General features: G+C 40.9%; 1 protein-coding gene across 2 annotated transcripts in view; it reads left to right on the top strand.

The window, feature by feature from the left end:
* Window positions 1-13,238, top strand: part of SUGCT (succinyl-CoA:glutarate-CoA transferase) — a 479,841-nt gene that overhangs the window by 403,935 nt on the left and 62,668 nt on the right. For both annotated transcript variants that reach the window (XM_077811004.1, XM_077811002.1), the window contains exon 13: window positions 10,617-10,680. In XM_077811004.1, coding sequence (XP_077667130.1) covers window positions 10,617-10,680 — 64 coding nt within the window. The remainder of the gene's footprint in view (window positions 1-10,616; window positions 10,681-13,238) is intronic.

Below are 13,238 nucleotides of genomic sequence, written 5' to 3'. Positions count from 1 at the left end.
TGCGATACAGTAACTTGGGAATCAGGGGTAGCAGGTAACGATTCCTGATAGTTATCTGATTCAATGCATGATAATGAATACAGAGTTGGAGACTGCTATGTTTCTTCTTGACAAAAAGTACTGGTACGCCAGCCAGGGAGATTAACTTGCGGATAAACCACGGGGCCATATTCTTCTGGAGGTACTCTCAGAGTGCTGTCAGCTCAGGTTCTGACATAACATAAACTCATCAGAAGGGTATTTTTGGGCAGTCATGGTCCCAGTGCAGAGGTAGAGTTTCCACATTCTTCTTTTCCAAAACATCGGACTAGTCTTGGTATTTTGAGAGGAGTTCAGATGTAGCTTCAAAGGAAGATTCTGCCTGGATAGCTGCCCCCATCTGAGCCTCTCGAGGTTTGGATGCTGGAACAGGAGGCCCTGGTTGCCAGCATTGCAGTCTACAAAAATCCAATGGAAAACAGACTTCCTGTGTTTGTCACTAAATGAGCAGACCGTAGAGGTCCAACCAGTAGATACTGAGGATCAGGGAAAAGTGTGGTGAATGGATCACACCAAATTGTAACATTTTTCTCTGCCCTGAATCATGACCTTCAGTGGAGCTGTTTCCTCTGTTACTTGACCAGAAGAAAAGGAGGAACTGTTAATATTTTCTATAAGGTTAACAGTGATCTTGGATTGCAGGGAATCCGCAGGATCTGGGCTGCCTCTGCATTGATGAAGCAGTCAGATGTGCCTGAGTTCATGAGGGCTGGTAAAATGGGATTTTGCAGGGGTACCCCAGGTATGTGCAACTAGACTGGCACCTGCAAATGGGGAGCCCTTGGGTGAAAAACTGGGTGCATTCCAGTCAAGACCAATGGGCGGGGGAGCTCTTTTTCCTGATTCCTTGGAAACAGGGCAGTCAGGAATGGAGGGGTGTCTACTCACTGCTGTAGAAGCAGAAACTGTGCTGGAATCATCATTCCTTTTCTTTGGTGGTGAGCAGTCGATGGCCCACACCCACCTTCAATGGCTCAGCAAAAGGCAGCGGTGAAAAGGTACCTGAACTGGAGAGTTGCAAGACCCCCATTTTTTCCTCTCTTCATTCCAGTAACTGATTGTCTATATGGATGTTGAGATCCATGAGGGCATCCAGACTTGTGGGTGAGTCTACTCGGGCTAATTCATCCTTAATTTCTTCTTGCAGGCCCCACAGTACCTCTATGCTGCCTTGTTCCAATTTGTATTGGCTGCGAGGCATTGTAGCTATGCAGCATAGGAGGCTACGGTGCCCTGCCTTGGCAGCCTCCGCTGTTTGTGGTTAATGTGGTTATCCAATAGTACTGACATGCCTTGGAGGAAGACCTCCTAGTTTGACACTACTGGGCTATCACACTCCAAGAAGTGGGAGGCCCAGTCTAAGGCTTCCCAGGACAGCGGCTGATAACCAGGCTCACCTTTGCATGATCAGTATTATAGGACTGTGGGTGCATCATGAATAGGAGGCGGTACTGTTTTATAAAACCCTGGAACCACTGGGGATTGCCATCAAACCATTCTAGCAGTAGTGTTGGCCAATTTTGGTTAGACATATTCCTGTAAATTTAATCACATGACATAATCTTTAATTCCTGGAGACTCTGGGACAATCCTGGAGGGTTGGCAACCCTATGGCATTGGTATTGGGGAATAGAGCTGCATGAGCTTTGTTTTCAGCAAGCAACTGCATGATGGTCCTGCAAAAATTGGTTCTCCGAGGTCTACTGGATGACATGGGCCTTTAGGGTTTGGTTATGTACCTGAAGGTGGGTACCTACTCAAGCGTGTCTGGTGCTCCCAAAGGGTGAGCCAGGTCTATGCTTCTGACTCCAGGACCACTCCTGTGGCATATGTGGTCAACACAAACCTTCACAACCAGGATGTGGGTGGTCTGACCTAGTGGTCGGGAGTCAGGCAGGGTCAGGTTACCAGGAGGTCAGAGTCTGGGACAAGCCAGAGGGCAAACTGAAGTCAGGTGCAAAGAGGTAGGCAAGGTCAGGTTGCCAGGAGATCAGCAGCAGGCATCACAGGGAAGAAGTCTAAAGCAGGGAGAACCCAGTTGCATGGACAACTTCCTGTTCCTGTGCTTGGTTTATATAGAAGCTGTGAACCAATCAGGATGCCAAGCATTATGCCAATTAGATTCCAGGACTGGGGTCTTCTGTCAGAGCTCAGTTCCTATTCTGACAACAGTTATCTTGTTACTGGGTGGCAGGTTAGCGCTTGCTAGCTCTGAAGAGCTCTGTGGAACAAGGTTCAAGACCCACAGTCCCTGAACACACCCTGCTCCACATGCAGACATAGCGTCAGAGTTGTACAATGATAAGGAGTGTATATCAAAATAAAACTAAAATAAGTGAAGAACGGAGGAAAACACGTATTCAGCCAAATGGGATGATACAAAAAATGCAGGAATTGTATTGATAATTGGCTTGATTTTCAGAGATGCTCAGGAACCCCAACTTCCATTGAAGTCAATGTGTATGTGCAGAATTGTTGAATATCTATTGTATGTTTTTCTAAGTTCAAAGCTTGCCTTTACTGATTAATAGGCCACATTCGCTTTTAATAATACTGTTGCATGTCAATGGGAGAGGCTTAACTATATAGGTCAATACAAATAACCTAAAACCTCATATTAAAATAAAAAGAACAGTCATCGTTTTTAAACATAAGGCAAAAGAAGCAATAATACAAGACTTGCATTTGATACAAGACAAATGGTATAAGGAATGACACAAGAAAAAACATGTTGAGACCATGCTTTCTTCTCATCAGCTAATAGTGAGAGAAGAGAGGATGACACTTTAATTTCTAAGACTACCACATTTCCATTAGATAGGACTACATGGGGAACAAGTATTTGATAATGGGCTCTTCAGTCTAGTAGACAAAGGTATAACATGATCCAGTGATCTAGAGAAATCAGAGAATCTAGAGAAATTCAGATTGGAAATAAGGTGTAAATCATTAACAGCGAGGGTAATTAACTTTTGGAACAGTTTACCCAGGGTCATGGTGGATTCTCCATCACTGGTCATTTTAAAATCAAGATTAGATGGTTTTTTTAAAGGTACACTGTAGTTCAAAGGCATTATTTTGGGGAAGTTCTAGGGCCTGTGTTACCCAGGAGGTCAGACTTGGTGATCATAGTGGTCCCTTTTGGCCTTAGCATCTCTGAATCTATGAAAATGAGGGATAAAATGGCTGATGCTAAAGGCCAGAAGATCACAAGAAAATCCGTCATTGACCAAGTCATAATCTTAGTGGATTTCCTCCTAATACTAGCTTGATTTGCAAAAGGTCAGATGAAAGTTGGTTAGGACTCTAACTTGACATCTACTGTAGTAAAATATGAAAACATTTAGATCCAGGCAAGCAAACTATGAAGAAGAAATTCCAAAAAATATTAAATACAGTGGAACCTCAAAGATACGAACACCAGAGTTGAGAAGTGACTGGTCAACTGCACACCTAAGTTGGAACTGGAAGTAAGCAACCAGAAGTAAACAATCAGGCAGCAGTGGAGACAAAGAAAGTAAATACTGTACTTTAACTGTATTGCATCTTAAAGGTAGACACATCTGGGCTTTCACAACATTCTCTTTGAACTGGATCTGAGCCCGCTGTGTACTGTTTCTCCAGGTGCACGATCAGCCTCAGGGCTGCCTTGCTCATCACCCCTCTGCCATCTCCCAGTGGGGCATGCCAACCCCCCACTGCCAGCCCAAGGCAGCCTGAGCAGGCAGATCAGGAGCAGCGCTGGGATCTGCATTGCTTTCCTATAAGCTACAGATGCTCTTTTCACCCCCCCTTCAGCTGGGATGGAGACAAGCTTATATGGCTCAGTCCAAGCCCAGGAAAGAAACTACCGCAGCTGGAAGTGCTGATGCTGCAAGGAAGCTGCCAGTGTTGGGGTGTGGGTTGCTGCTTTTGTGGCTGGAGCCTGTCCTGGAGCGTGAGCTGCTGAAGCCAAGCTGCTGCCGGCACGCTGTGCTCTCAAGGAGCATCTCTGTTTTAAAGAGCCACAGCCTGCACCGAACACCCACTGATGTGGCCCAAGCTTTGCCCATGGCTGTGCTCCTGGGTCTTGGCAGCACCTCTGGGAGCACAAGGGGCAGGGGAGGGAGGGTCACTGGTGGCGGACTCTCAGCCAGTGCCTCTGCAAGCCCTGGAGAAAGGCAGCTGTGGGCTGGCACTTGTAGTGCTCAGGGTGCGGGTCAGGCCCGCCCGGCTCAGCCCAAAGGTAAGACACAGAAGTAGAGCAGGGAGCTGCTTGCAAACCAGGCATTGCTCCCAGGTTCCTGAGGGCCAGGTGCCATCTTTGCAGAGAGCTCTCCCTACCTCAGCTGAAAGGCACTGACTGTAGGGTAAATAAGAGCACAGGGGTAGTAATGGAAGAGCATCCCCTCAACTGAATCAGCCTCTTTGGCTTCTTTGAAAATGTCACCCTTAGTTCTTATCCTGTATTTAGAGGCTTCTTGGGAAGTTTAATGTGACATGTTATTGGCCTTGCAGTAAAAGCACATTTGAGGGCAGCTCTCTGGCCTCTGAAATGATTTCAAGCACTGTATTGTATGACTAAGCAAAATGGCAAGTAGTGGGAAGCGCAAATGTGTCACACTTTCAATTGACACAAAGCTAGAAATACTAAAAAAAACCTCAATGTTGGTGTTAACATCAGCAAAATAGCAATAGAATATGACATCGGGAAATCACTGATATTCACAAAAGCCAGGAAGAAATAAAGCAATTTGCAAAAGAAGCCAAAGACAGTGGAGCAGTAAAAAGCAGGTGTATTGTATGCAGAGGTGCTGCTACTGCTACTTTTGATAAGGCAATGCACCTGTGGTTTGCAAAAGAGATCAAAAGGCACTCCTATAAGTGGTGTGATGGCTACAGAAAAGGCAAAGTTACTCTTCCAAGAAATGTATCCAGACAAAGGTGAGGACCATTTTAAAGCAAGCATAGGGTGGCTCTGTCAGTTCAAAAATTGTATGGAATGCAGCAGTTGGGGATGCAAGGAGAGTTTCTGACAGCTGACTCGAATGCCACTGGTGAATTTAAAAACACTTTCAAATAATTTATTGAACAGCATGAACTTACCCAGGACCAAGTGTTTAACTGCAACGAGACAGGCCTGTACTTGCACCTGCTTCCAGAGAAGACTCTGGCAGACAGTTCAGAAAAACAGGCGAAGAATTTCAAATCCAGTAAAGATCAAGTCACATTGATGGCTATTGCTAATGCAAGTGGGATCTCCATCTTTCACTGTGGTTCATTCACAAAAGTGCAAAACCTCACTGCTTTGCAAACCTCATTACGTCAGCTCTACCTATCCATTATTATGGCTTGAATGGATAAAGGTATTTTCTCTGTCTGGTTTTTTAAACACTTTTTTCCACTTGTGAAAGATTACCTTACATCAAAATCTTTACCTATTCGAGCTCTGCTACTGATGGATAATGCTCCATCTCATCCTGCCATTGACAAGCTTTTGATGGAAGATGGAAGCATTCAGTGTTTGTTTTTGCCTCCAAACATCACAAGTCTCATTCGTCCAATGGACCAAGGCATTACGCACAACATGAAACGTTGATACAAGCGAAACCTCTTATGACGATTATTACTGGGATCAATGCAGTTTGAATGTTGCACAGATTTTCGTAAACAGCTGACAGTCAAAGATGCTGTCTACATGTGTGCTGAGTCCTGGAGTGAGATTGGCTCTGAGTCTTTGAGACACTCATGGAATGCACTTTGGCCTGGTATTGATAACACTGAACCAGGTAATTTGGAAAATAATGTTCAGATGGAAATTAATCAAGTACATTTTTCTGAAGAGTGAAAGCTTTTGGATCTCACTATGGAGGAACAGGAAGAATGGCTAAACGCGGATAAATGTGGGAACGGATACCCTATTCTTGGCAACCATGAGATAATTGAATTGGTACGAGAAACAGCATAAGCAGACAGTGACACTGAAAATGATGGTGACAAGGAGGGGGAGAACATCAAGAAGATTCCACACATACAAGCAGAAGAGTGCTTCGCTACCTGTCTTCAATGGCTTGAATAACACCCTGCAGCTACACCGATAAATCTAATGATGCTTCAAGAGCTACACACCTGGGCAGTCAAAAAGCCTGTTAGCAACTTCAGACAAAGTACCATGAAAGATTTTTTCAAGTCTACATAGTTTATCCTGTTGTACTTAAGCAGGAAAGTTAAGTTTGGATACTTTTTTTTGTACTTAATCATTGTAAAGACTAGTGCCGGTAAGTTTTGCTGGAGCATTTTTTTTAGTGCTATTGAATGGACATAAAGAAAAGGAGTACTTGTGGCACTTTAGAGACTAACCAATTTATTTGAGCGTAAGCTTTCGTGAGCTACAGCTCACTTCATCGGACATGTAAATCTGTGGTCTTTTGTGCTGGCATTTTTTTTATGGATGATGAACTACTAAAAAAGAAGCAAGAAAAATTACTTAAAAATGAAATCCAGTACTATGTTAAACGTAAAGTACTCATAAAAAGAAAAAAGGGAAAGTTTAAAAAATAAAGATTTGACAAGTTAAGGAAACTGTTTTTGTACATTTCATTTAAATTAAGATAGTTAAAAGCAGCATTTTTCTTCTCCATAGCAAAGTTTCAAAGCTGTATGAAGTCAATGTTCAGTTGTAAACTTTTGAAAGAACAACCGTAACGTTTTGTTCAGAGTTATGAACATTTCAGAGTTACAAACAACCTCCATTCACGAGGTGTTCGTAACTCTGTGGTTCTACTGTAATATTAACTCAGTAGATGCCTGAGGATGGCAGCACCCCACCAAATTATATCTTCTGGGCCTGGTTTCCATGGCCTTAAACTATGCGAAGTGAATACAAAGTGGGGGTAAGACTCTCCAAAATCAGAATGGTAGCAAGTTGCATCCACATTGCATTTAATTTTCAGAAGATGTAAATGAGCACAGCAAGGTGTGACGTAGTGAAGGTTTAGGCCCTTTGTTCCTTCTCCATAATTTATTTTTCCCTGATGGATAATGAGAGTAAACATTAGCTCCTTCACTAGGATGGTATGGGGATAGGTGGTGTTGCTTCATGAGACAATGTGTCCATAAGGATCACCCTCAAAACTGATAGGATGCTTGTAGGGAAGAGACCATGAAGACTCAGTCATTCTCCTTGTTATTTTCTATTTTGGAAACCCCAATATTTCTTTGTGAGAAAAAAATCAACTTTTTGGCCAATTCCATTGTTTTGGGGCTAATTGATAAGCATTGCATCACTCCAAAAAAAGAGACAGAGGATGGAAGTAAATATACGGGTGTGAGGATTAGTAACTCTGGAAAGCAAATATAAGAGTGATAAGGATTCCAGCATATTAGACAAACCATCACTCCGAGAGGGAAATCTCTCAGCCTGTCTCGCTGACATCTCTGCCTGGATATTCAGCATCTCACTCAGGCCCATATTTCACTCGAACCTCTCTCTAGGACCCTGGATATGTCTAAATCTTGCATATTCTTTCTGCATAAGATATGGCCTTGCCTATCCATCCACACACCTAAAACTTTCATCCAGGCTATAATCATCTTGCATATTGATTTCTGAAACATCTTTTTCTCTGGTCTTTACAAATACAACCTTGCTCCACTGATATCCATTCAGAATGCTGCTGCAAAGATCATTTCCTTAAACCATCACTTTGACCATGTCATCCCTCTTTTTGCATTCCTCCCCTGGTTCCTTCTTCTCTATCATACATGAAAGGTGAACTACTTTTCTTCACTTGTAAGGCCCTTCATGGCCTATCCTCACCCTAACTGCCATCTGTCATTCAGTATTGAGATGTTGACTCCTGCCTCTGATAGGCCTATGATGTCAGCCTCCATCATGCACTTGTTAAATTTTCAAACGAACAATTTCATGCTTTCTCCCACATTGCCGCTCTGACACTTGGGAAGAGCTCCCTCCTTAAAACTCTCCTTTGCCATGAAGCTTACAAAAAACTTGACAATGGTTAGGTTGCTGGTGTGCTGAAACCACTGCCTGTCACACTGACCAATATTCATAGATTCCAAGGCCAGAAGGGACCTTTGTGGTCATCTAGTCTGACCTCCAGTATTACACAGACCATAGAACTTCCCTAAAGTAATTCCTAGACTATCTATTTTACAAAAATATCCAATCTTGATTTGAAAATTGTCAGTAATGAAGAACCGACCACGCCCCTTGATACATTGTTCCAGTGATTAATTACTCTCACTGTTGTTATCTCATTGTTTCCTTGTACTCCTCCCTAAGTCAGTCTATCTATCCATCTGTTGTCTTTTTTCTCATACTTAAATTATAAACTCTTTGGGTCAGGAACTGTCTTTTTGTTCTGTGTTTGCACAGCACCTAGTCCAATGGAGCCCTCAACTGTGACTGGGATGCCTAGGTTTGACAAGAACACAAATAATAATAATAAAATCAACACCGTATCAACTACGAAAATGAGGGGGAAACATGACTACATCTCAAACAAACCTCCTGTGTGAGTGAGAACAAATTAGATAGATTGATACCAAAGAAAAAAGCTTTTATTACTTAACGTAGGCGCAAAAAGGGGCATATGGCATATGATTCCACAAAGAGAAGAATTTGCCAAGTGTTATAAGCAGCAGTCTATGTTAACCAAAAAAGAAATTAGAGACAATGAAGAGGAGAAAAATCCTTTAGCCCTGACTAGTTCTTATAGAGTTTTGTAGCTATTTTATGATTGCTAATGTTCTTTCTGAACATTTCATTTAGGCCTCAGTTCAATAAAGCCAAGCACGTGTTCAACTTTAAGCACATGCGTGTTCTCCTGGCTTTGAGTTCAACATGTACTTACCTGCTTTCTTGCATTTGGACTTAAAAGAATTAACAAAATCAACATGGATCAAGAAAATCTTCCTTATTAAGAGTAAGAAGAAAAGAGGCTGAATTTTCAAGAATATTATTGGGTAGCTAACAGCCTTTCCTTCTCTGATGTCTTCCATCAAATATGCTTTGCACTTCCAACTGCCAGCTAAACAGAGTAACCTCAGAAAATGAGAAATAGATGGCCTAACTTTTTGACACTAATTGTTTAGCAGTGAGATTTTCCTAGTCATCCCGTCTATTAAAATTAGAGACCCATAACTTTGTCCACACCCTAACAGATAATCCACTACCAAACTGGTCAATACATCAGAAATTTAAAAATTGGCTGGCAGGAGCTTATCTATATTTAGACTTTCTTTAACAAAATAAATGGTTCTAAAATTTCTGATTATGTCATTAAAATACCAGTGTTAGAACAATGGAAAAAATATCAATGGGTAGCCAGAGGAAAAATACACATCTACCTGGGATTTGGAATTAGAAAAACCATCAGCGTTTTATGTTAATGGTAATTAGATATTTGTTTCTTGATTAAAAATAAAAAGGAAAAACAAAAATTCTGTTTATGATTTATGACAGGTCCACTGAAGATATACCCTTGGTAGAGTATATGTCATGTATACCATATAAAACACACACAGAGACAAAAAAATGTGTAATTACCCATTTAGCCCTCTTAAAGGATAATAGCAGAACACTGTATACTTTGTTCCCTAGCAAGTTCAAGAGCAATTAAATAATGGCAGAAAAAACAGGAGAATATATGTTACCCATAGGTCTTTAATATCTTTATGTAAGGTAAATGCTTAAAAATGTGGTGCTATTTACTACTCTCTTTTCGAACATTTATATACCTTATTTGAAATTAATTGCTTTAAAACTGAAGAAAATAATCAAGGGTGTGTGAAACCATTCAATGTCTATACTGGCTAAAAACGTGCTTACTAGGGGTTTCATCCACAGCTGCATGGAGGGTGGTTTGAGGGGTGTGCCAGTGAATCTGTGACTATGCAGAGCCACCTGTCAAATCCATGGCTTATCATGTCAGGTTACTATTCTTTGGTGCAGATTTAGCCCTGCTGTCTGGCATATTTGAAGGGGTGAGTGTCAGGGCGGAGCCAAGGCTTTGTCCACTTCCTGTCCACTCCCTGCCTATTATTATTTATTATTAGTAGTAAATAATTATATTATGATAGTACCCAAAGGCTTAGGGCCCCATTGTGATAGGTGCTATACAAACACAGAAAAGAACCAATCACTGTCCAAAGGGTTTAAAAGCTAAAGATGGTGGGAGCTCATCTACTCGGACTTAACTCTGCACACCAGGAGCCAAGATCTAAATGCCTATGCATTCAGTAAGAATATTTGCAGTAAAGCCTTCTAGTGATTCTCAGTAATATTACAACTTGGGGATTAAACTGAAAAAAAAGTAAGGACAACATTTTCAAACTGAAGTACTTAACATTAGACACAAAAAACCTTATTCAAGCATTTATTTAGATATATAAGTAAGTTTTAGGTGTCTAACATTAAGGTACTTCATTTTGACAATGTTGGCCTGCAGGTAATTGAAAATTTTAGTGAATTAATATTTTTCATAATGTCTTTTTGTGACAGTATTGATGTTGCCTATTTTCCTCTTGAGTCTACTAATTAATTGTATTTGTGGTTTACATATGTGCTTTTTTAGGTGCGGCACAATGGACTTATCATGGAAATGGATCATCCAACAGTAGGGAAGATAGCTGTCCCAGGTTGGAATATTTAATTTTTCTTTCTAAATAGAACTTTTTAAAAAAATGAAGTGATGTGTCCTGACATTTCAGTCTTGTGAATGGATGTTTGACTGACAGTTGACACCTGTGCTCATGTTTGTTCTAGTAGCAGGGAAATGGGTATGTATGGGACGAGTTCATGTATTTTGTAGTTTGCTTCTCCTAAAATATGAACATGAATTTGATAGTGTTTGCAAACCCCCACTGTTAGAAATATGATCATTAAAGCACCTTTATGAATATATTTTTGATTTAGGTTTACTCTGAGTATTGCGTAAACTCTGCTTTTAGGCCTTTTTTTTGTAAAAACAAAACAAAAAAGAGGCCACTCATCCTGAAGCACGGTCTTTTGCTTGACAGCAGGCTCTGCAGTGAAAAAGTCTGGTTAGCTGTTCTTAACTTCTTTACCAAGGAGTTTCTGAGGTCTATAGGAGATGGAAAAAGTCCCTTTATGTTTTTCCTAATTGAGACTGGACAAGCTATCATAGTTGGACTAAGTCTTCCTCCACTGAGGTAAATGGTAAACTCTAATTGATTTCAATAGGAACAGTTAGGTCAATCCTGAACACTCAAATCTTGCTGCTTCCCTACACCTTCCTTTCTCACAAGTTTCCCTTTCCCCCTCCATGAAGAGCATCTTTCAGCTTTATTTTTATAATGTCACCTCTTTATGTAAAAACTTTCAGTGCCAAATACCAGCCTCTGATACATGCATCCAATTCCCATCAATTTCAGCTCAGTTGCACACACATAGCTGTAGGAATAATTTGACCCATAAAGTTTTTCTTAAGTTGCACATCCTGGAGTCACACAGGGTTACAGAAAAGAGTTTTTTGAGAGGAATGAACCCCATATCATTTTATGTTTTCCTGCATGAATAATTTTTTTGTATGCTTCATTTTTGGTCTTTGTCACACATTGTGTCCCACATTTGGACCTCACCGGATTGAGAAATTTGGGAGAAAATACTCTGATATGTTTCCACAATTCAAATGAGCATTTATGAAAATGTACCTCTTAATATTTTACTCTTCATGAAAAAAGTTAAATCCCTTTTGTCTGTCTAAAATGAAAAGGCAAGCAAGGTTTTTGGTTTCAATTAAAAAAAAAACAGGTAGAAAAGCCTTGCAGATGGCAACAGGAAAAGTGTGTAAATTTTCATGTTGCATGCAGTACATAATCTATCTTTGGGAAAGAAAATACTCCTTCAGGGGCAAAGTTAAACTGCAAGAAGAGAAAGGAGATGAAAGGAATGTTCTAATGTCTGTCAGCAGAGATAGAAAGCACTAGCAAGAAAGAAAGTTTTCACATAGGTAAGCTACAGCACTTCCCAAATCCTTAGTTTTTTTTTGACTTTATTAAAACTAAAAACTCGTGACAGTGCAGTGAAACTAAAATAAATCATCTTATTCTCTAATGGTTTGCCATTTAGATGGGCTTCTATGAAGGGCTTTTTGTATTAAAGCAGATGGCTGAAATGATCATTGGACAGTTGAGCAGGAAAAGCAGAATTACTTCCTATCTTGGCATGGAGCAGGGGAATGAGGGTAAACATAATGACACTGTATGGCTCTACCCATAACTTAGAAGTGACATTAAGAGCTTGATTACTGTTGGTGGTAGAACTTAGGAGCATCCTCCATTACTCAGGTCAGAGATATATCTTTGGCTTAGAATGAAAACTGCACTAAAGCAACCTCCAGTAGGCAACTCCATCCTCAATATCCATTAAAAAGTGTTTCTGAGACGTTTCCAGTGCAAGTATATTCAACTGTTAGATAGAGACCACCTCCATTGTATGAGTGGTTTCTACTTGAAGCTGCTTAAGACAGTTTTTAATATAGATGCTGGACAATGAGTCTTATATTGCAAAAACATATATCCATAATAGTATTGGGGGGAGGCTATCGGCCCTAGACCAAACTGGAGTGTTATCTCTGATCCACATCTAGACAAATTTTTACTAAATGAAATGGGTGAAGCAGACATCACACCTGAAGTTCTTGACTGATAGTCTTTTGTGTTGCTAAGCAAAGTTACGAATGCAGCAATACACTTATTAGGAATAAGTGAGTACTCACACTAGAAGATTTTTATCATTGAATTTTGTGGCTGGCCTCCGTCTTTCTATTATATTGGGTTGAACCACATATATTGGGTTGAACCAACACCCTTATCCACACACCCCCACACTGTGGGTGAGTTCAAATACAGATCTGGGTCTTCAATTGGGGCGAAATCTTGGCTCCATTAAGTTAATAGGAATTTTGCCATTGAATTCAGTGAAGCCAGGATTTCACCTTTGAATTTTTTGATGTAGGCCAGGGGTTCTCAGACTTTTGTACTGGTAACCCCTTTCACATACCAAGCCTCTGAGTGCGTTCCCCCGCCCCCCCATACATTAAAAACACTTTTTAATATATTTAACACCATTATAAATGCTGGAGGCAAAGCGGGGTTTGGGGTGAAGACTGACAGCTCGCAACCCCCCATGTAATAACCTCGTGATCCTCTGAGGGGTCCCAGTCCCCAATTTG

Source organism: Eretmochelys imbricata, chromosome 2, assembly GCF_965152235.1.
Source record: "Eretmochelys imbricata isolate rEreImb1 chromosome 2, rEreImb1.hap1, whole genome shotgun sequence".
In the NCBI taxonomy this organism is placed as follows: Eukaryota; Metazoa; Chordata; order Testudines; family Cheloniidae; genus Eretmochelys; species Eretmochelys imbricata.
The sequence above is the reverse complement of the archived record's forward strand: the minus strand, read 5'-3'. Positions and strand labels throughout refer to the sequence as shown.